Source organism: Coffea eugenioides, chromosome 3 (assembly GCF_003713205.1).
Source record: "Coffea eugenioides isolate CCC68of chromosome 3, Ceug_1.0, whole genome shotgun sequence".
Classification (NCBI taxonomy): Eukaryota; Viridiplantae; Streptophyta; class Magnoliopsida; order Gentianales; family Rubiaceae; genus Coffea; species Coffea eugenioides.
Window position 1 is genome coordinate 5,851,497 of NC_040037.1, and position 24,421 is coordinate 5,875,917.

The 24,421-nt window shown below is 38.0% G+C and overlaps 3 protein-coding genes and 1 non-coding gene across 4 annotated transcripts; 3 read left to right on the forward strand and 1 right to left on the reverse strand.

Moving 5' to 3' along the window:
* Positions 1-57: 57 nt before the first annotated feature.
* Positions 58-1,815, forward strand: LOC113765849 (peroxygenase 1-like). The gene is made up of 6 exons (XM_027310095.1): positions 58-139; positions 678-791; positions 977-1,062; positions 1,298-1,392; positions 1,482-1,592; positions 1,674-1,815. Exons 1-6 carry the CDS (start codon positions 58-60, stop codon positions 1,813-1,815), a joined length of 630 nt encoding a protein of 209 aa, XP_027165896.1.
* Positions 1,816-5,289: 3,474 nt separating this feature from the next.
* On the forward strand, positions 5,290-6,261 carry LOC113764573 (acid phosphatase 1-like). The gene is made up of 3 exons (XM_027308505.1): positions 5,290-5,669; positions 5,747-5,956; positions 6,078-6,261. The coding sequence occupies exons 1-3, from the start codon at positions 5,290-5,292 to the stop codon at positions 6,259-6,261; spliced, it is 774 nt and encodes a 257-aa protein (XP_027164306.1).
* Positions 6,262-15,333: 9,072 nt separating this feature from the next.
* Positions 15,334-20,086, reverse strand: LOC113765850 (F-box protein CPR1-like). Its single transcript, XM_027310097.1, has 3 exons — positions 19,033-20,086; positions 15,394-15,723; positions 15,334-15,347 (listed from the first exon to the last, which is right to left on the reverse strand). The coding sequence occupies exons 1-3, from the start codon at positions 20,084-20,086 to the stop codon at positions 15,334-15,336; spliced, it is 1,398 nt and encodes a 465-aa protein (XP_027165898.1).
* Positions 15,396-15,502, forward strand: LOC113767180. Its single transcript, XR_003467901.1, has one exon. It is a non-coding gene; the product is annotated as a small nucleolar RNA R71 (small nucleolar RNA).
* Positions 20,087-24,421: the final 4,335 nt, after the last annotated feature.

The window sequence follows — 24,421 nt, forward strand, 5'->3', positions numbered from 1 at the left end:
TGAACTAGATTTTAGGGGCAGTTTCACAGCACATTTTTCATGAGACTTGAGAGAGGTATGGCAGAAAATGTGGAAGACAAAGCAGAGGCAACCCAGGCATCAATTGCTAGCAAAAGAAATTTTGGAAGTTCAAAGCAATGTAAGTTTAGCATTTGAAATATTTTACGAAAAAAAAGAGTTAGCATTTGGATTCCCTCAAGCCAAAACTCGAACATAATTTGCTCTGTGTGATTTACTTGTATGTGGAAATTTGAAGGATGAATGCGCAGAGGTAAATTTCTGTTTTTTCTTTCTAATTGTAAAGAGTTTTGCTAACATCTTTACTAGCATCTTGTTAGAAGTGAGTAATCTGACGTATGGAAAATTCAATAGAAACAGGAGAAAGGACGTTATGTATATGGTACCATATTGATTTGAGAAAATCTAATTTGAATTAAGCCAAGAACATCCCCTATTTCCCAAACATAAGCAAATTAAAGGCAAGTTGACCAGCATGAATTGTTTTAGATCTTGCACTCCCTTTTTTTCTGATGGTTTGGTCTGAAATGCAAACTAGCTCAATACTTTGATGCTATTAGGTGCTTCTGTTTCAGAAAGGAAGCATAAGCCTATCACTGTTACTATTTGCAAATATACACTTGGCTGAAGCAAAGTCTGATGGACCTTTACTGTTGCAGCTTCAGGCGCTGGTACAGGTCCCCGTAATTGTAGTTGGACTGCTCTTCAGCAACATATCTCTGATTTTGATGTTAATAAGGATGGTATCCTTTATCCCTGGGAGACATATGCAGGTAAACTTCAGAGTCTTACAGAGGCAAAATCTTGAATTGATGTTACTCCTATAGTCTCAAGATCTGTTTGCAATCCAAAATGCAAACCTGAACTCATTTCATGTGATCTTAACTAGAGCAATCCCAGACCTGGAGGGAAACATTGAAACAAGCTTAAATGCATTGATTTTTTTCTCTGTAATCAGGACTTCGGGGTATCGGATGGAATGTAATTGCCTCTACCATCTTGACTATTGTTTTCAACGTCACATTCAGTTATGCTTCTCTCCCGGTGTGTAAGAAGTTCTATATGCCTACTCTTATTTGTTGTTGACCTGGACGTTGAAAACCAAAATTCTATTGCCTAGAAAGATCAGATAAAAAAGCTATAGAATCTCCAGTTCAGCAGGCATAAAGCAAGGGAGCAGACAACTGGCTAGAAAAGATTTCTGATTTGAAGCAGCAAATCCAATTTTAGCAGTAGGATGTAGTTACTAATTTGGTGGTGGCTGATGTTATCTTTGTAGGGATGGGTTCCTTCTCTTCTGTTTCCTGTATACATTGAGAACATCCATAAAAACAAGCATGGAGATGATACAGAAAATTATGACAAAAAAGGAAGGTAACAATTGCAGTGCATTATTACCCAGCAGTGCTTGCGATTAAGGCAGCTTTTAATGGTTTATTTAAATCTGTCATATCTATCTGCAGTTTCTTCTCAGATGATTTTGAAATGTTGCTGAGCAGCCTGTGTCCTCCTAAATCACCCAACAAGCTCAAACTGACAGAGCTTTGGAAGATGCCCGTACATATCATCCTGTGGTTAGTTCAGGACCTACTCATGTCAATTCCCATATGATTTCATTATTAGGCCTCTAAGTAGTAGCTAGACTTATGTTACAGGATAAAAGAGAAGATGGGATGGACAGCTCTGTATTTTTTGGCCAGGCTAGAAGCTATTTCCCTGTCAAAAGAGGCTGACGATTTCGATAGAACTTTGTACATGACTAGGAAGCAAGAAGAGACAAAAGTGAAGACCAGCTGAAGCAAATTTTTGTTGTCTATGCTCTAGAGAGAAGTTAAACAATATTCTTGAGTGCCAAAAATTAATATGATCAGATTTGCATATTCAAAGTCCAGATTATCTGGAAAAATTAAGTATTTAACAGAATGAAGTCAGAAAAGACGATCATCGAGTTTCAGCTGCTCAATAATTCCAATGTAAACAAGCTTCATGCATCAACTTGATTTGAGGCAATTATCTCTAAATGAAATGAGCAGTAACTGCGTTAATTTGTGCAGTTGCATGCATGAGTTCAAAATCACACTAGCTTAAAGCCTACAAATAAAAAAGCTCTTTGTAATTATATCCTTACATGTTGAGGACCCTTAGAGTTGCCTGAAGTCCCAAGTGTATCATCAAGAACCACAGATTTTCTGTCCAGGAATGATCAAATATGTCCACTAATAGGTGGAAGTTAATTTTCGCAAGTAATTAATACAATCTTTGTGAACCCAATGTATTTGTCCATACTTCTATTACTATCTCTATCATTCAACACTGGAAGTACTTTCCATGAAGTAAACATCTTGACGTTCATGCTGCCAAGACATAATGGCCATGTGAATGCTTTCTGATGTTTCTTTTATACAACGTATGTTGCAATCAAAAGTTGCAGGCAAGTACATGTATACGCGTGGTCCAAGGTATAATCAAGCACCTGGACGCCATAGATAACATAGTAAAGTGATTAAAATGTGATGAATTCCAGACTTATTGCGTCACCAAAGCTAAAAAGTATTGATGAGTTAATTTGGTCTTACACTAATGACATCAGTTGTACAAAAGTAGTATACTGTAAGGAAATTGACCAAGCCAAAAAAGGATGAACAAAAAACAGTTGAGTACATACAAGCATATTCAAAGTACCAAATCTTGCAGACTTGGCTTGACCTCCGGTATTATGTTCTTGAAATTTATGTGCCAGGATATTCAACGAACTGATGCTAGACTTTCCACATACATAACAGGTCCATCATCTATACACTGATAGGGATGGAGCTCAATATTCTTGAATGACCTGTTTTTTAGATTGTATGCCAATATGAATGAAATGTTAGCAACTAAACTGTCCTCATCCAGAATATCCTCCTCAAACTTGTTAGAAAAGAGTACTGGCACTACCAACCGATATAGTCCTTTCCCCTGAAACCCACTCCTCCGCTTCGATATGACTTTGGTAATAATGAACAGGGTAGTTCAAGACTCCTTCAAACCATATTCTCTCATTCTTATAACCACAGTATCATCTGTAGATTTTCCAGTTGTAGCCAAGTAAATAAATCCATCTTTTTTTTTTTTTTTGCTCTCTTTGTTCTCGTATCTTACATGCTAACTATTGTCTTCTTTAGCGTCTGCTATTACTGGTCCGATAGGGAAGGAGTGTGCTGATCTGTGGCCCAGGATTGCTAGTGCTGCTAATGCCATTGTTTGAGATTTGGTCTGCCTTGTCACTTTTAGTTAAACTTTGACAAGTACGAGATTTTGTATGATATTTTTTGTGTGTGAATGGCAGTTGGCTTTGCTGAAACTTGAAACTCTCTAGCTCAAGTATTTTTCCCTTTTTTTTTTGTTTTTAAATATTGTTCAGTTCCCTTTTGTCTGAACAGGCATTCCCATGGTTTGCAAAACAAAAAGTCTAGCTGTGAATTTGGAAGGAATTTAAAACTGGTAGTATTATATAGAAGTGGTGATTCAGAGGATTTGCTTCTCATTTCCTTTTGCTTTGGATCTGTTTCACTAATTGGAGATCTCATACGACAAAGATCTTAGGATCAGCTCAAATGTAGAAAGTTTTGGGTGGTGGTGATTTGTTTTTTTTTTAAATCTGTTGCCCATGCACAAGGCAGACTTGTTGAGTTAATAATCAGAAATCGTATTGATTCCATTAAAGAGTTTCACGCACATTTTGCTTGTAAACTTGTCTCCCTTAAAGAACTGCAGGCAGTTCAGTTGACTTTTCTCGTCTTCTAGTTATTACTTGCGAGTAAGCATGGAGTTGAATCTGAAATTGGTAATAGTAGTTAGTGTCTCTTACTGTTTTGCCATTTGCACCCGGAATATTCTTTGAGAATTACTCATAATGGTACCATTTATCTTGACCATCATTCTTTGGGGGCAGAATTAGAATTGCATTTTCCTTGTTTGGATTGTGATTTTCTGTTGAAAATTTTTTACATTTTTATGAATATATTTTTTAAATTATTTTTTTAATTTCGCATACATCAAATTATTACAATATTTTTTTTTTATAAAAACTTCTAAAAATAGTAATTCAACGGGAGAGTGGTTTTTTTTGGCCCAGAAGAACAGTGTGCATGTTATCCCTAAAAGTAGTGTAGGCTAGGCAGCAAGTTTATATAGTGACAGAAGAAATAACTTATATGTTATCCCCATTGTATATTGATGTATCCAAGTGCTACACTTTTGTTGTTGAATGCGCTTCCAATTGTTATTTCTGTTCATCCATCCACGACTGAGTTAAAGCATAGCTGTGGAAATGGCTGATGGAAAAGTGAGAAAATTTGATACTGTCGCAAAACTCAATTTACATAGAACTAATTGCACATATGGCTTTAGCCACTGTCTTGCCGGCTAACCCTGCAATACTTTTTGGCAACCCAGAAAACCTTTGTTGCTGAAGGAATTTCTATTAGCTGGTTAAAAAACGAAATTTATCTTAGCCGGTTGTGGTGGCACCAATAGTCGATTTAGACTATTGAGATTGGTCAGATTGATCACGTCCAAATAATCGATTTAATATTTTAAAGTTCCTCGGGATAATAAAGAAAATCAATCTATTAATGTTCCTCCAGCACGGATGCAGGCGCTGCTGCTGCTGCTGCAGACAATTCTGATCAATAAATGGTAGTAATACGTTGACAAACACACCGATCATTTTTTGTATGGGCATCCAATACGTTGACAAACTAAAGTCAGCGGCTCCTAAATGAAAGTCAGTCGATGGAGCCCGTGTGATATGCTTTTATAGTTTTATGACGTTTTAAGAAAGACTTGAGGAAGACTTTTATAACTCGGTCCTAATGTGGAAGACTTGAGGAACTTTCCAAAAATGAAGACCAACGCAGTTGACAATGCTAGCGTAAAGTCAACTGTCCGAGACATGCTAAGCCTCCTAGCATAGTGACAGTTTTATAGATTCTAATTACCATTTGACAATCTTTAGTATATTTGTTGCAGACTTTTGGGCAGTATCTTATGGATTAATTGGGATAGAGTAATCCCTTATTTTAATACATTAGGTGTCTTGTTTGCCATGTGAAGCTGAAAATGGAGAAGAAGCTCCATGTGCCAACTAATGCCCACTGCTCCATGTCCTTTGCACCTCCTAGTGTAAATTGCTGACCAGTTCCACATATAGTAGCTATTTAAACCGCACAAATTAGACAGCCATCGATGCCCGTTGTAGATTGCCGACTACCCTTTGTGAGGAAAAGGATGGCAAGAAGTGTTGGCATTTTGTTAGCTATCTTTTGCTTCCTGCTAGGCTCGGCTGCAGCAGACTGCAACATTCTCAAGGAGAAAGGGAAAGATGGACTTCAAGTCACCTTGAAGAACTACTGTGAGTCTTGGAGGATGAATGTTGAGCTCCATAACATCAGGGATTTTGATGTTGTGCCTGATGAATGTGTTTCATACTTGGGCAAATACATGACATCAACTCAATACAGGGTGGATTCTGAGAGGACTATTCATGAATCCATTGTCTATCTCAGCACCAGCTGCAATCTCAAGAAAGATGGCACAGATGCTTGGATCTTTGACATTGATGATACTCTTTTGTCCACTGTCCCTTACTACAAGAAAAATGGTTTTGGGTAAGTCATTTCAGCTATAAGATTCTATTATTCATTCACTTTTAAGCCTGATTCCTACCATATATTGTTTTTAATAGGGGAAAGAAGTTGAACTTGACCTCTTTGGAAGAGTGGATGAGCAAGGGCAAAGCACCAGCTCTTCAGCACTCTCTGAAGCTTTTCAATGAGCTTAAATCACGAGGAGTTCGGATCATTTTGGTTTCTTCAAGGATGGAGCATCTCAGATCTGCCACAGTCGACAACCTTGTCAATGAGGGCTTCTTTGGCTGGAATAGTCTCTTATTAAGGTTTGGATATGATTTCTTTTGCTAGCACAATATGCATCCTTTTAAAACATGATTCTGTGCATCTGGTCTAAATGGTGCCTGCCTATCTTTTGAGATTATTCTCATTGCTCTATTGTTGCAGGGGAGCTGATGATGCACATGCATGCAAGGACATCCAGGGATTCAAATCTGATGTAAGGAAACAATTGATCAGCAAGGGATATCGCATTTGGGGCATTCTTGGTGACCAATGGAGCAGCATTGAGGGGCTTCCAAGTGCAAATAGAACATTTAAACTTCCAAATCCTTTGTATTATAGTGCCTAAAAATCACAACAGTCCTCATACATTGATCAACAGTCCTCATACTCGAGAAGAGTCATCTTTTCTGCTTAATATTTACAGTCCTAGTTGCATTTAATATTTTCCTAGCAATCAAGCTTGTCGTGTCCTAGCATATTTTGTCATCCCCGGTGACAGGTGTCGAGCCTGTGCAATAATAAATACCTACTCGAGAAAAATGAATTTTCTGTGTATAGTAGTGAGTAGGGTCGAATCCACAGGGACTGGAAAAAATTTGATTCTTTTTAAATTCGAGACACGGGGGATTTTTATCAAAATGAAATTAAAAGTAAATAATTAAACAATTTAACTAAAAATAATTAACCAAAAATAAATAATTAATTAATACAATTGTAAATAGCAATTAAATAAATGATAAATAAATTCTAGCCAAGGATACAACTACGCAGACACAGTCCATTCATCCGATCATTGATGCAAAGAAGGTTCACTTAATTTTATTAATAGGTTAGTTATAGTCGCCGATAAAATCTAACGACCAGCTTTTCCTTAATTTATTGATAACCAAGGTACGACCGTTGATTACCCCTAACCAGGAAATACTCCTAGGTACGACCGTAGGAATTAATTTCCTAATTGCATTAAAAACTAGAAAAGCCTAACCCAAATTAATAACACGCTACGAGGGTTATTTAAATCAGATTGCATGTCCTCCTAGTATGTGAAAATACTAGTTGTCACTAATATTAACCAACTAAACAATTACGGATTTAATTGATTAATTTGACAAGAGATTAATAAGTCAAATTGCACATCGGGCCCTTGATATCCAATTAACAAAATAATCCCATGGAAATTAAAATAGAAAACATGCAAATATTAATAAATTAAGGAACACGTAAAATTAATTAGATCTCACAGATATTTGGGACTGCGTCTTCGCGTTGATCCTTGACTAGAGGAGAAAATTAGCCACGCCTCATAAGAAAATTCCCACGCAATTTAAATGGAATCAAATACATAAATAACTAACTAAGAATTTAGGAAGAAACTTGAGTCTCCGTAGACTCTTTGAACCAAAGTTGCACACTACAAACAAGGAAAGGAAGAACTCCTCTGAAAACCTGATACTACCTCTCTTCCTCTCCGTAGAGAGAAAACTAATCTAATGTCTTCTGCCAGCCCTCCTCTAGTGCTTTTTTCTCCTTTTATCTTTAGCACTAGTTTCCTAAGAGAACTAGTGACGTAGGAATCAAATTGGAAAAGCTCCTTTCATCATCAAAGTCCATCTTGACTAATGAGTATATCTCCCACAATAAGAACACATTTTCTAAATCAATGTTACGTGGTCCCCGCAGAATTCTCTCCTTTTGATTTCTTATTGCTAGTGGACTTGCCAGGACTTAATAATAGGAAGGCAACTCTTCATCAGCAATTCCGTTGGTTTGCACAATTTGGGCTGATTGTGGAAAGCTTTTAGAAGCTTTCACGTGTGGAGAAATCTTCTCAAGAAGGTCCCCTTTTAGCACTTTTCTGCTCCACTTTCTGAAATTATATCCAAATACCAAATATAAATATATATTGACAATTAAAACAATATTTGGCAAGGATAAAGAGGAAAATTAACGATAAAATTACTAACAATTAATACCCTATCAATTCCCCCCACACTTAAATCATGCTTGTCCTCAAGTATGGGAACACTAAACTCAACAATGGCTAACTCTCATTTCATTTATTGCCAAGCTACGCTTATCCCAAAATCAAGTTTTAGTGGCTAAGTGTCAAGACATATTTCTCCCGGTTAGCTCCTGAAATCATAGACTCGTCCAATTCATAGCTAACTCGTCTAAGAAATCAAAATATTAAACTAGCAAAAGTTAGCAATTGGGTCAACTGAAAATCAAAATCTCAACATTGAAGAACAAGGATCGGCAGGCCAACATGATCATAAGCTTACTTATTATTTTCTTTTTCTTTTTTTTAATAAATGCTCAGTCCCAAGCTATTCAAGTCTTTTGACGTGAACTCTGACATTTTTAGATGAAAGAGCCCAGTTACTCAACTCTTCACAACTTCAGGACTAACTACTCATATATATAGTCACTTTTTGACGCGAAAGTCGACACTTGTGGTGAAGACTCCCGGTTACTGGGTGACGACACTAGCGGAGTAGGGTCATTTATTAATCACAATTAAAGCACCAGAAAACCAGATAATTAAAGATCATGGCCCACGTCATCTCCTAATATGGAGAACTAAGATCAACAATTGCCTAATCCACACAACAATTGCTAGTAAAATATTTATATTGCCTAAACAATTTAACCACAATTTGCACCAAGTCATTAAACTCATGATATTCACCAAGATAACATACTTTTACTTGCCACTTAAACAAAATTCATAAGATAAATCACAACCAGCAATAAACGAATGAATTGCCATATTTATTCATCAAAACACTAGTAAGAAAGGCAGCAAATTAAAGAAACACCAATCAAAACTAAACCCAAATCCCCCCCACACTTAAATCACACATTGCCCTCAATGTGATAATGAAACAGTAAAAATAAGAAGAAGGACAACGAAACTCCCCTGAAGCTGATGCCAGCTATTAGCACCTGTAGTTGGAGGAGGCGGAGCGGAGGTCAAAGGGTCGGGATCGTGGTTTCACCATTCTTTCCAAATTGCACTCCAAACCACAATAGACAACAGTTGCTAACGAATAATGGAAACAAGAAATTCAAAGCACTAACAAATGAAAAATCAATTCAATGAACAAAATGCACACTTCATTCACTCACAAGTTATACAGATATCTCAACACTTATAACAAATGCAATCAATAAACACTCGTGGTTCCAAACTTATCCAAATGTAATAATAATGTACCTCAAAATCACCCCAATCAATGTAGTAATTGAAATGCAAACAGACAAAAGGCTCTCATTTAAGGCAATTGAAGGCAATCTACTTCAATAAGTAAATTTAAGTGTTAAAGGCACCTCCCAATTGAACAAACAACTGTAGCAAATTACCCACAGTTAGACACAAAGTACAGCAGATTAAACACAATTCGACCTAAAATATATATATATAATGATTAACGATTGGACATTCAATTCTAAAAATCACACGACTAACCACAAGTCAATCTACTAAATAAATAAAAATCAAGCAAAGTAAAAAGAAACAAGCAAAGTAACACAGAAGTACCCAACTAAGGAGGAATAGAAATGTCAGGTAGTCCAAACACGCAAAATTTTCAAAAACGTACTGTAATAAAAATAATAAAAACATACTGCAATAATAAAATAAGAAAATAAAAAAAATAATAGAAAAAGATTGAGGCAGGCGCGTGCATACGAAGCCAGTGGTGCGATGAAGGTGGTGGCTGTGAGAGAGAAGAGTTTGCGGCAGCTGGATCTGGTGGTGCGCGGCTTTCGGGGCTTCAGGCGGATCTTGGAGGCGGTGGCTATGGCAAGGGTGAAGGAGGTCAGATGAGCTGGTGGTCACCCTTGGAGGAGAGCCGAGGCAGCGGCGAGAAGAGCTGGGGTGGGCGGCGGTTGCGGCAGCAGCGTCCGGCGTGGGCAGCGTCGACGAGCGGCAGGGAGGAGCGGCGCGCGAGCCAGTTGCCGCGACTGTCGTGGGTCAGCGGAGCTTCTGGCGGCGGCGGCGAATGAAGAAGAAAAGAAAAGGGGGAAAAAGGGCAAGCAGCGGGGAAGAAAAGAAAAGAAAGAAAGAAAGAAGAAAAAGAAAAAGAAAAGAAGAGGAATTTTTTTTTTTTTTATTTAATATTTTTTTTATATTTAATTTTTTATATTTTTTTGTAGAAAGAAAATAATCTTTTCTTTTTCTGTTAAAGATAGGAATAATAAGAATAATAATAATAATACTCATAAGAATAGGAATAGTAATAATAATAATAATAATAATAAAAGTTGGTTTTTTTTTTTTTTTATTGCAAAAACATGGTTTGGGTCGTCCAACACCGCGTGGGCACGCCAAGATTGTCTTCGTCCTCTGGTCTCAGAAAACTCAAACACCGCGCGGGCACGCCAAGGTCTTCGTCCTCTGGTCTCAGAAAACTCAAACACCGCGCGGGCACACCAAGATTGGTTTTCGTCCTCTGGTCTCAGAAACTCAAACACCGCGCGGGCACGCCAAGATTGGTCTTTCGTCTCTCTGGTCTCAGAAAACTCAAACACCGCGCGGGCACGCCAAGATTGGTCTTCATTCTTCCTGATTGCAGTGAAGGAAATATTAATACAGATACTACCCAACGAGTAAATGACCCAATGCAAAAGAAGAACAACTAGAAATAACAAGACTAATATTCGGGTTGCCTCCCAAACTAGCGCCTTTCTTTAGTGTCTTTGGCTAGACATAACCCGTAATTTGCTTAAACTAAGCAAATTGGGTCCTCCAAATGCATCATCTCTACCCGCTCAACTGGAACCCCTTCATAATACGGCTTAAGACGATGTCCATTCACCACAAATTTCTTCTCTGTCCTTAGACTCTGGATCTCCACTGCACCATAATCAAAGACATTAGTTACCACAAAGGGACCAATCCAACGAGAACGTAGCTTACCTGGAAATAACTTCAATTTGGAGTGATACAGTAGAACTTTTTGTCCACATTCAAATGTCTTCCTAGAGACCTGCTGGTCATGAAAAATCTTGTTTTTTTCCTTATAAATCACAGCATTCTCGTAGGCTTCATTGCGAATCTCCTCCAATTCTTGTAACTGCAGTTTTCTTTGAATTCCGCCCTCTTCGATATCCATGTTGCATTGCTTGACTGCCCAAAATGCTCTATGCTCGAACTCGACAGGGAGGTGGCATGGCTTCCCAAATACCAAACGGTAAGGGGACATGTCGATTGGCGTCTTGTACGCCGTTCTATATGCCCGCAAGGCATCTTCAAGTCTTATACTCCAATCCTTCCTATCGGGTCGAACTATCTTCTCCAAAATTGACTTGATCTCTCGGTTCGATGCCTCCGCCTAACCGTTTGTCTGAGGATGGTAAGAAGTGGAGACTTTGTGCAAGACACCGTACCTCCTGAAAATTGCAGCGATCGTTTTGTTGCAGAAATGAGTACCCCGATCACTTACAATTGCTCGCGGCATCCCAAAACGAACAAAAATATTAGACTTAACGAATTCTGCAACCACTTTGGAATCATTAGTGCGGGTGGCCTTTGCTTCTACCCACTTCGAAACATAATCTACAGCAAGCAATATATAAAAAAAACCAAAGGAAGAAGGAAAAGGACCCATAAAATCAATGCCCCAAACGTCAAAAATTTCAACAAAAATCATTGGGGTTTGAGTCATTTGATCCCTACGAGAGATATTACCCACTCTTTGACACTTATCACATGACTTACAAAATGAGTAGGCATCCTTGAATAGAGTTGGCCAATAGAATCCACTCTCTAGCACCTTACGAGCCGTTCTCTTCGGTCCAAAGTGACCTCCACATGCAAAAGAGTGACAATAGGCTAGAATAGATTGAAATTCAACTTCACTTACACATCTACGGATGATTTGATCAGCACCCCGCTTCCAGAGGTAAGGATCATCCCAAATGTAGAACTTTGCATCGCTTCTCAACTTGTCTCTCTTTGCCTTAGGCCATCCTGTAGGAAATTTGTCAGTGACTAGAAAATTAACAATATCTGCATACCAAGGCAAAGATGAGTTAATAGAAAATAAATGCTCCTCGGGGAATGCTTCTCTCAATGGGATGTCATCTTCGACGACTTGTACTCGACTCAAGTGATCTGCTACCAGATTCTCCGCCCCTTTCTTATCTCGGATCTCCAGGTTGAACTCCTGTAGCAACAATATCCACCGTATCAATCGCGGTTTTGCCTCTTTTTTGGTCAACAGATACCGCAAAGCTGCATGATCAGAAAAAATAATAACTTTAGCACCAAGTAAATAAGACCGAAATTTTTCTAAGGCAAAAACAACTGCTAAAAGCTCCTTTTCGGTGGTTGAATAGTTCAATTGAGCTCCGTTCAAGGCTCGAGATGCGTAGTAAATAGCATGAGCTGCTTTTCCTACTCTTTGACCCAATACCGCACCAACTGCATAGTCACTGGCGTCGCACATGATCTCGAATGGGAGGTTCCAGTCAGGGGGTTGGATAATAGGTGAGGTGATCAATAACTCCTTTAACTTATTGAATGCCCCCTTACATGCTTCATCAAATTCGAAGGATACATCTTTTTGCAAAAGTTGGAACAAGGGTGCTCCAATTTTCGAGAAATCCTTGATGAATCTTCTATAGAAACCTGCGTGACCCAAGAAAGAACGAACTTCCCGCACACTCGCTGGGTAAGGTAAAGTAGATATAACATCTATTTTTGCCTTATCAACCTCAATACCTGTAGATGATACAACATGACCCAAAACTATCCCGTGTTCAACCATAAAATGACATTTTTCCCAATTAAGCACGAGATTAGTTTCTATACACCTTACTAAGATCAATTTCAGGTTATCTAGACAGTTTTCAAAACTTTCACCATATACACTAAAATCGTCCATGAAAACCTCAATAATCTTCTCAACATATTCTGAAAAGATACTTACCATGCATCTTTGAAAGGTAGCAGGTGCATTACACAATCCAAATGGCATCCTTCGGTATGCAAATGTTCCAAATGGGCAGGTGAAAGTAGTCTTCTCTTGGTCCTCGGGTGCGATGGCAATTTGAAAATAACCTGAAAATCCATCCAAGAAACAATAGTAAGCTCGACATGCTAATCGCTCCACCATCTGGTCAATGAAAGGGAGGGGAAAATGGTCCTTTTTCGTGACGGCATTTAGCTTTCGGTAATCGATACACTGTCGCCATCCGGTGGGCTTTCGAATTGGTACGAGCTCACCCTCTTGGTTTGATTCCACTGTCACCCCTGCCTTCTTCGGGACCACCTGTACTGGACTTACCCACGGGCTATCTGATATTGCAAATATAATTCCAACGTCCAGCAGTTTTAAAATCTCTTTCTTTACGACCTCCATCATGAGAGGATTTAATCTCCGTTGAGCTTGCCGTACGGGTTTAGCATTCTCCTCGAGTCGAATTCGGTGCATACACACCGCAGGGCTAATTCCCTTGATGTCGGCGATGGTCCATCCTATCGCCTGCTTATGTTCCCTAAGAACTCGAAGTAGTTTCTCTTCTTGAACCTTTGATAAACCCGCGGAGATGATCACTGGAAGTGTCTCCCCTTCACCTAAGTATACATACTTTAGGTGTTTCGGCAGTGGTTTTAGTTCCAAGACAGGTGCCTGCACCACAGATGGAAGTAACCTTTGGTGAGGTTCGGGTATGAAAATCGGTGCAAGATCATACCTTGTCTTCGTGGTTGGTAACGTTTGCAACGATCCAATCACGCATTTAAGCTCTTCACTCAACTCTACCCTAGAGGTTGTTTCGGACTCAAAGTGCCTGGTCAGGACGACCTCTAGTTCATCCCTGCCTTCAATTTCAAAAACCTCCTGTATAGCAGGGTCAATAACATTTATCGAGAAAACAGAGCCAATATTTGAATCGGATGGATATTTCATGGTTTCAAAGATGTTAAAGTGAACAATCTCACCATCAAATTCCATAGACAAAGTACCCTTATTAACATCAATTTTGGTTCGGGCTGTGCTCAAAAAGGGTCTACCTAACAACAAAGGTGACGGATCACGGGAGTGTTCATCCTCCATGTCGAGCACATAAAAATCAGCTGGAAAAACCAATTCATTAATTTTTACCAAAACATCTTCAATCAACCCGTCAGGGTATGCATTGGTCCTGTCAGCTAATTGAATTATTATCCCAGTCTCTTTCAAAGGGCCTAAGTTTAAGGAAGCATAAATGGACTTTGGCATGACATTAATTGAGGCTCCCAGGTCTAACATGGCCTTCCTAATCAAAGTATTACCTATCCTACAAGGAATAGTAAACATACCTGGATCTCCGCATTTTGGTGGAAGTTTCCTTTGTAGAATTGCTGAAACATTCTCCCCAACTATAACTCGTTCATCCCCCTTCAACCGCTTGCGGTTGGCACACAAGTCCCTCAAAAATTTTGCGTACCTGGGTACTTGTTTAATCGCATCCAGCAGGGGTATGTTGATCTCCACCTTGCGAAAAATCTCCAAGACCTCTTTTTCCTTGTCTTGCTTCTTTGGTTTCTCTAACCTGCTAGGAAAGGGAGGTGGATTAGTTTTAGTTGTAGGAATTGGGTTCGAGGTTACCTTTGCATTTTTGTTGTCTGTGCCCTCCTCTTCCAATTCTTTCTCAATCCGTTCCTCGTCCTTATCTTTAGGAATCACGGGTTCGGGTCCTTGAACTTCCTTCCCACTCCTTAAGGTCATTGCGCTTACATTCTTTGGATTCGCCTCAGGTTGAGATGGCAACTTTCCTTGAACTTGAGACTCCAAACGGTTGATTGTTATAGCCATTTGATTCATTTGATTTTGCAATGATTGCACCTGTCCCAGTTGATTTCTCATGCTTTGCAGGTCTGAATCCGTCTTTTGTTGATTAGCAAGTAATTGCTTCATCATCTCTTCCATGGACGGACTTGAGTTTGAAGGGGGTGGTGGTGGTGGTAGGCGAGGATGATACTGCTGTTGGTGCCCTTGCTGTCTATTTGGCACAAAGTTAGACTGCCTATTTCCTCCATAGCTAAGGTTGGGGTGATCCCTCCAACCAGGATTGTAGGTGTTTGAGTACGGGTCGTACTGCTTTCTTGGCGCGGGCGCGTGGCCAGCCATGTTCACCTGTTCTGCAGTTTCTTCTTGAACCAGTGGACACATTTCCGTAGGATGACCCACGGCAGTGCACACCCCACACACTTTGACTTGTGAATTACTCCCCACAGCTAATTGTCTTACGAAAGATGTTAATTCGGAGATCTGCTGTTGGATAGAGGACGTTTCCACCTCATTCACCCTACGCGTCGGGATGTCCTCTCTTGAACCAAACTGCTGTGAGTTCTCAGCCATCCCTTCAATCAACTCCCATGCTCCTCGAGGGGTTTTGTTCACCAATGCCCCTCCACTTGCAGCATCGATTATGCTTCTGTCCCTGAAAAGCAACCCCTCATAGAAATATTGAATGAGCAGTTGCTCACTTATCTGATGCTGAGGGCATTTGGTGCACAGTTTCTTAAACCTCTCCCAGTACTCATAGAGTGACTCGCCTGGGTGTTGTTTGATGCCACATATCTCCTTCCTTAGGCTTGCAGCTCGAGATGCCGGAAAGTACTTGTCCAAGAATTTTTTCTTCAGTTGATCCCACGTGGTGATACTACCAGGCGGTAGGTAGTAGAGCCAGTCTTTTGCGGAATCCTTCAAAGAGAAGGGGAAGGCCCTCATCTTTATTTGCTCTTCAGTAATTCCCGGAGGCTTCATACTGTTGCAAACGACGTCAAACTCTTGCAAGTGCTTGTAGGGCTCCTCACCTGGTAGACCATGAAAAGATGGCAAGAGATGAATTAGACCAGATTTTAGTTCAAAGGGAGCGTCATCATTTAAATGTGGAAAAGTAATGCACAAGGGCTGCTGATTTAAATCTGGAGCAGCCAACTCCCTTAGTGTTCGTGCATTTGCCATAGTGACTTCCTCTTGGTCTGAATCACTTGAATTGTCACCAGACAAATTTGTCGGCTCAACCTCTGGATCAAGTCCCTGAGGTGCAATATCGTATTGCTCCTCCCTGAGCCGCCTGGTTTCTTTCCTCGTTCTACGCGCGGTCTTCTCTACTTCAGGGTCGAAAATTAATTCGCCTGTACGAGAAGAGCGAGGCATAAACTAGAAAAATACCAGAAAAAAAATGAACTTAAAAAGAAACAAATGATTAACGCCAGTCCCCGGCAACGGCGCAAAAAATTGACAGGTGTCGAGCCTGTGCAATAATAAATACCTACTCGAGAAAAAATGAATTTTCTGTGTATAGTAGTGAGTAGGGTCGAATCCACAGGGACTGGAAAAAATTTGATTCTTTTTAAATTCGAGACACGGGGGATTTTTATCAAAATGAAATTAAAAATAAATAATTAAACAATTTAACTAAAAATAATTAACCAAAAATAAATAATTAATTAATACAATTGTAAATAGCAATTAAATAAATGATAAATAAATTCTAGCCAAGGATACAACTACGCAGACACAGTCCATTCATCCGATCATTGATGCAAAGAAGGTTCACTTAATTTTATTAATAGGTTAGTTATAGTCGCCGATAAAATCTAACGACCAGCTTTTCCTTAATTTATTGATAACCAAGGTACGACCGTTGATTACCCCTAACCAGGAAATACTCCTAGGTACGACCGTAGGAATTAATTTCCTAATTGCATTAAAAACTAGAAAAGCCTAACCCAAATTAATAACACGCTACGAGGGTTATTTAAATCAGATTGCATGTTCTCCTAGTATGTGAAAATACTAGTTGTCACTAATATTAACCAACTAAACAATTACGGATTTAATTGATTAATTTGACAAGAGATTAATAAGTCAAATTGCACATCGGGCCCTTGATATCCAATTAACAAAATAATCCCATGGAAATTAAAATAGAAAACATGCAAATATTAATAAATTAAGGAACACGTAAAATTAATTAGATCTCACAGATATTTGGGACTGCGTCTTCGCGTTGATCCTTGACTAGAGGAGAAAATTAGCCACGCCTCATAAGAAAATTCCCACGCAATTTAAATGGAATCAAATACATAAATAACTAACTAAGAATTTAGGAAGAAACTTGAGTCTCCGTAGACTCTTTGAACCAAAGTTGCACACTACAAACAAGGAAAGGAAGAACTCCTCTGAAAACCAAAAACTACCTCTCTTCCTCTCCGTAGAGAGAAAACTAATCTAATGTCTTCTGCCAGCCCTCCTCTAGTGCCTTTTCCTCCTTTTATCTTTAGCACTAGTTTCCTAAGAGAACTAGTGACGTAGGAATCAAATTGGAAAAGCTCCTTTCATCATCAAAGTCCATCTTGACTAATGAGTATATCTCCCACAATAAGAACACATTTTCTAAATCAATGTTACGTGGTCCCCGCAGAATTCTCTCCTTTTGATTTCTTATTGCTAGTGGACTTGCCAGGACTTAATAATAGGAAGGCAACTCTTCATCAGCAATTCCGTTGGTTTGCACAATTTGGGCTGATTGTGGAAAGCTTTTAGAAACTTTCACGTGTGGAGAAATCTTCTCAAGAAGGTCCCCTTTTAGCACTTTTCTGCTCCACTTTCTGAAATTATATCCAAATACCAAATATAAATATATATTGACAATTAAAACAATATTTGGCACGGATAAAGAGGAAAATTAATGATAAAATTACTAACAATTAATACCCTATCACCCGGTTATAGAAATGGTCCCTGAAGAATAAAATTCTGCTCGTGGACCTCAGCTCTTGTGCTATCAGTTATTTCCCCTTCAAAAAGCTTAAATAAGGATCTTAAGTTCATTAGCCGTTGCTTGGAAATTATTTTCCAATCACGCAAATTATGTTATCAATCAATCAATCTTGCACCACAAAAAAGTAATACCTGAAGGAAATGAACCGACCAAAACGAGTTTAAAAAAAAAAAGAAGTAAAAGAAAAAACAGTACTGAGAGATTCAGAGTACACAACTTGCAAATTCGCCTTTCAGAGAATTACTTTGTCGAATCTTCTTGAATAATTGATCTATTTTGGGTATAATCATATATGCCACCCCCTTTTGTGTCTATATAATTCTATATAACTGCAGCTTGGGCAATTCAATGAATCTGCTTGTCGTTTCATCTAAACAAACAAGGGATTCTCTACCAAATATCCCTTGATTATCCATTCCCAACTTCATTTGAATAGAAGGATTCGACAAAAGATTTTTTTAAGCCGTTTGAATTATTTGATAAGTATTTAAATGTATTTAAGATAACGGGCTACAATTTGGACAAACTCTGAAGTATCTACTTTGAAAGCATATGCAAAGTAATCCGTGTTGCGGTGTCAATGAGAAATAGTCTGCTTTCCTAGAAATTGATCTACTAGTCTAGATGACAGTTTTGGAGACACTATCAATTAATTAGATGCTTCTGCTCCCTATTCAAGTGACTTTTTGGAGCATTGTTTTGTGAAAAGATACTCAATTTACCCTCCAACAATTAATTTACAAGATTCTTTATTTGCATGTAGCAAACCTTTCACGAGCCAATTTTGGTTTTATGTCTTGGATGCCATAATAAGTAGTTACCAACAATTAGGCTCACGGTTTTGTCTCAGCTTATGTGCTAGAGTTTCTTGCGAGAATCATATATATGCTAGCTGTTGACTGCCCAGATACAGCAAGGGCAATCACTAGGCAAATAGTACATATTCAGCTTCCAGTTTCATTCTCATAACTTGGGAATATTTCAATCAATTTTACCGTACAAGTTAGGACAGTTTACATAGGAAAAGAGACAAAACTTGCTAGGCCAAAAACCAGATAACCAGTAGTACGTAGTAATATTACATAATAAGGGCCATTGATGCCACAATAGCTGTCTAGGGAGGGATTAACTCAGAATCCTTTTTTCAGGACATCGAACAATTCACGCACGACAAGTCTCTAGCAAATTTCTAGACCTAAGATTTACTGTTTACTGGTTCAACGAAAGCATTCAGGCAATGCCCCAAAATAGATGAACCAAAAAAAAAAAAAAAAAAGAACGAAGGAGAGGTAACAAACAGTCCGGTAAAACTAAGGCATATTTTGAGCCATACATCCACCAGCGGGTATCAGACTTTCCTCATACCTAAGAGGACCAACATAGGATTCCTGGGCAGAATATGTGTGAATTTCCTTGAGTGACTTGGTTTTTACATTGTAAGCCAATATGCAATGAAAGCCTGAGATCAATAACTCCTCGCCGGACTTGGTGTAGAAGAGAGGCTCCCACCCGCTTACACTGCTCAAATTCGCTCCACCAGATATAGCGCACAAAGTAGCCCAAGATTCCTTCACACCATATTCTTCCATGACAAAGAGCTCGCACTTGGATGTATAAATTCCAGCGGTATATCTAGACATGCAAAGGCATCCGTCCAAAATTCCCAGCCTGTAAGTAGTATTATTCCCACCACGTACCACCGCTGGCGTGGGTAATTTGCTAAATCTGTTGGTGGTTTCATCAAAACAAACAATCAAGTCATCATTTTTATCTATCCAATGTAAATTACCGGTGGCTAAAACCGCTGTTCCCCTGAGTTTGTAGGGGAGACTAACTTCTCTCAAAGTTGTTCCCCTCTTCAAGCTGACAACCAAAGCCCTTTGAGAAGGAATTGATGAATAATACACCATTACTACTTTGTAATCATCTGACAACTTGTCGAAGCAAAGTCCATAGGCCACTGGAGAATAAGTTATACGGTTTTCACCAAACAACATCCTACCGCTAAAGTTGATCAAACCTCTGAAAGATCTTGTTGATGGGTTCAAAAGGTAGAAGTTACAATGATTATAGTAGCAGTACCAGGTCTCATAAGTACTGAAGAGCACCAAACCATTACAAGATCCCAGAAAATCTAAATACGGTCGATACCAACATTGCCTAGGAATCTCTTCGATTGCATACTGATCGTCTAAAGAACTAAAACATCTTTTGCCACAACACCAGAACATCGCGCGTTCTCTACCTTTAGTCGCCAAACTGAATCGAGGATCGTATAGCAAAGAGTTCCATAACTTGCAAACCAACTTGAATTGCAAAATCGATTTCACCGGTAATCTGGAGAGTATCTCAACAATAATTTCCTCTGGTATGTGAACGTGTACCATAGTGGTCGTCCTTCCTTCTTCCAAGTCTTCTGGGGCGTATATGGTTCTCCAAACAAAACTCGTATATGAAGAAACATGCTAATTTAACTTAGGGTTCGTCGCGTTCACATTCATTGGACAGCCGTTAGCAAAAAAAAAAAAAAAAACCTTTTAACTAAATTGTTTAAGAGCCCGGGGACAATTAGCGCTAAAATCTATTCAACCACGCCAGCAAAAGTCAGCCCCGGCTTATCTATTCAGCCCAAAAAATTTGGACCCGGCCTAAGTATTACTACTAGGCCGAAGCCTAGCTTACCTGTAAATAGAGAGAGTAGCCATTTGGTATAAATAAAATTGTCGCTTTTAAAAAAACCCCTCATAAACTACCTATTACTTATATTTTCCTCTATCTCTCTTATCATAAATGTCAAGAAGTATTTTTCTTAATGTAATTTTTAATAAAATATAGTGTGATTACAAATTATATGTTTTCTTTAAATTACCTATTGCTTTAATAAAATATAGTGTGATTACACATTTTATTTTGGTGAATTTTTTTTACCTGTTTATCTTCAAAACATAAAATCAGATCTCATAAAAATGATTTCAAGAAAATATATTCCAAAAATTAATATCCTTTATTAATTGCACACATATCATGCTCCTTGAACACTTGTATGCACGTTAATATAGGAGGCAAGAATATTATAGACTATAATGAAGATGTGATGAAATATCAATTATTTGTGTGTTTTTTTTTTTTTGAAGGAAACCATAAAAACTGGTTATTTGCGTATTTTCTGATGAGCAATTAATTCTGCCCATGGACCTCCTAATCAAAGCTACTGACCCAAAAATATACTAAGCTGCTTGCAGATTCATTCCCAAAAAAAAAATTGTAAATTATCTTTTTACCTTCATATGTTTGAAACTTTACCACATAACCGCATATGATTTAAAAATATCCACATAACCTATACATGGTTTAAGTTAAAGTGCCATCACTAGTTTTTCCATTAAAACTAACTATCAATATTAAAAAGTCAAAATCAAACTAATAAATTAATAAATTCACCCTTTCACTACTTTTTTTTAATTTCCCAAATACAATGAAAAATTGAGATAAAAAATAGATAAAAATTCAAAATAAAAAATCGCTGTTAAAGATTTGCAGTCGTTAAAAATTTAGTTTTGAAACCTATAATGATATTTGCAGTCGTTAAATATTTGTTATTTTCTAATTCTTGTTTATCTATTTTCTATTTCCATTTCTTCTATTTTTTATTTGGAAAAAATTATGATTTATTAAGATCTAGTAAGTCAAAGTATAGTTTTTTTTTTAAATCATCTATTCTCTTCCCAAAGGAAAAAAGAAAATGGGAAAGAAAAGGAAAAACAAAAACAAAAAAAGGTAGTGAAAGCATAACTTTGTCAATTTATTAGTTTGACTTTAACTTTTTTAGATTAACCGTTAATTTTAGTAGAAAAGCTAATAACGACACTTTAATTTAAACCATGAGAGCGTTATGACACTTTTAAGTTTTAACTCAAATCATAAGATGGTTATATAAAATTTTTTAAATCAGGATTACGTAATAAAGCACCAAACTACATACAGTAGGGGAAAAAGCAGTAAAGCACCGGAGCCATATGCTGTTCTAGAAAATTAATCAAAATCCGTCATAGAGGACATGAGACAATCAATGCACGGTGTTGCTAGCAAATTACCATGACTGAAGTAAATTGGCCGTAAGCTATTCTATTGAATTGTTATCAGTTAGAAAGCAAATGTCCACAATTTTGATGATATGGGATGCAATTAGTAGGTTGATGACTGCATTTGTCAGCAAATTCTGTGCTAAAGTAAACACTGTTTTGAGTCAATTAACTCTGGAAGAAACGAAACCAATACACAAATTGTTTCATAATCTGCTGCCACGACTGGATATTTCCGCTTTCATATGGCTGGGAGTCCAATCCAACCCACTGATTTGAAGATCATAACCCATGAACTTAGGATCGGAGAGCAAAGACTGCCATAGCTTGCAAACTGACTTAAATCACAAAAGCAATTTCACCGGTAATCTGGAGAGTATCTGAATAATTTCCTCTTATAAGATGTTAGCGACTACCATAGTTTCCTTCCTTCCGTTTTCCTATTCTTTTGGGGCGTGCGGCTCTCTCAATTTTTTGAATTAGGATACGACCTCTCGTCAATACATCAGTGGATTGTTCATGCAAAGGGGATAGATTGCACTATTATCCCAAAAACTCCTATTTAGAGTTTCTTCTCTCCTAAACTATTATAGTGAAAGTTTTATTCTCTCTTAAGTTTTTTCTTATGAGAGTTTTTTGAATTTTTATCTTTTTTTTTGTGAAATTTGAGATATTATAAATTTAGAATCTAGTTTCTTAAATCTGCAACTTCTCTATTATTATTAGATTTAAATTTTTCTTTGGATTTGAACCAATTTTAATTCATAAACGGGTTATCGGATCAACCCATGGATGACCTGAATTCGACCTTTTTTTTCGGGTTCATCGGGTTCGACTTTATTCTGATACGAACCCGTGAAATCTCAATTCAAACCCATTAATTTCATGTCAGGTTCGTGTCATATCAAAAAATTGCCATCCCTAGCTAATTGTCTAGTTCGACCGCCAGAGTAGAGCTCTCAAATGAATTGAGCTACTCCTGGGCTTAGCTTGACTCGGTTTGTATAAGTTTTGAGTTCAGCTCATTGGTTTAGTTCTATTCAAGTTCGAATATAATATCAGTTTGGCTCGACTTGCAATTCGTTCCAATTTGGATTTTCTTTACTGCTTCTCTAAAACAAATTTTAAATTATTTCAGAAACTAAAGTATAATATGCTAAAAGTTTGCTGATTTTTTTTTAATGATATGTACGTATGTATATCATAGAGGTATAATATGACCATTCACTACCTAATTAGTTCTTACACTCACTGCAAGTTTTACCCTTGTGTGTGTGTGTGTGTGGGGGGGGGGCGCTTTGCTCAGAGTTGAATTAGTATATCCATATTGTTTAAGCCTGAATCATCATTATGCAAAGAGAATTCGCCTAGAAGCAATAACAGAGCCAAGAGCATTTCACATCTTCGCCAGTCAAGATGAGAAGGATAGACATGGAACAATTTTGCACCAATACATCAGAATATTTGGCTAACATTGTCTGCGCAAAGGACCTAATTCATATTTGAACGCATTTTATATGTGGAAGTCTTTGACATGATAAATTTCAAATAAATAGGAAACCATAGTTATTCAATAACAGAATATTGAAGCTGAGGCACTTGGTGCATTATGCTAATACTGGTGCTTCAGAGATGCCTTTCCTCAAGAACACCGATTGGTTAGTGCAACTATGGATGAAGGTAAACATCTTTCTTCCATTCAATTTGTGGAGTCCTGCGCTGGCCAAGTCTGCAGCTTCAACTAAACTTTTAATCCATCTGCAGCAAACTAGTGAGTTAAGCAGAGAAGAAAGTGCAGGACAAGATGCCTTAAAATCAAGAACTGGGGTTCTTATGTGGAGTTTTAATTGAAGGTAAACATATGTTTCCCACTCATTTAGTGGTGGCCATGCAAAACTTCTGGAGCACTGTGGAATCTGAGTTGAACTTTAAGAGCCTAAGAGTCAGGAATTCTGGCATTAAGTCAGAAAAGAGAGAAAACAAAAAAAAAAGTTTTGGATAATAAAACTGAAAGCTTTCGTATTAGGCATATAACATTACTCTAGCAATATGCTTTAATTCATACCAGCTGTTACTGGTCTATAGAAAATGAAAGAGAATATACTAGTATAGTACTGATATTCGGAATTCAACATATTGCATTTCTTCTGCCCATAAGTTCCTTAAGCAAATTTTGGTTGACTTTGTCGGGGAGAAAATATCTGTCTATTATTGGCAATCGCTTTTAGGGTGATGTTTAGGGATCATAATAGGAAAGAACTTGACAAGGTAGCATGTTTAGCATCTAAAAGTGTTACCTCTATCACCAATAATTAAAAAAAGATGAGAAGATTTTACACCTAAATAAGAATTCTATAATTAAGGCGGGTGTAAAGGACTACCAGATTTGCTGAAATGGTATATTCAAAGCCAACGATCATCACTGCCAAATTTTATGGTACAGTTGGAGTTGATTTTGTGAAGATCTTCTCCACCTTTTCCATCTACCTTATGTAGCCTGCCTACAAATTGTTCTGGCATCATGCTAATCTTCAGCTTTCTGAGAGAACTGACATACTTTAGTCCCTCGGGAAGCATTTCCATTCTCCTGCACTTCGAAATTTCCAAAGTAAAAAGCTTATGCATTGCTCCTTCGGCAAC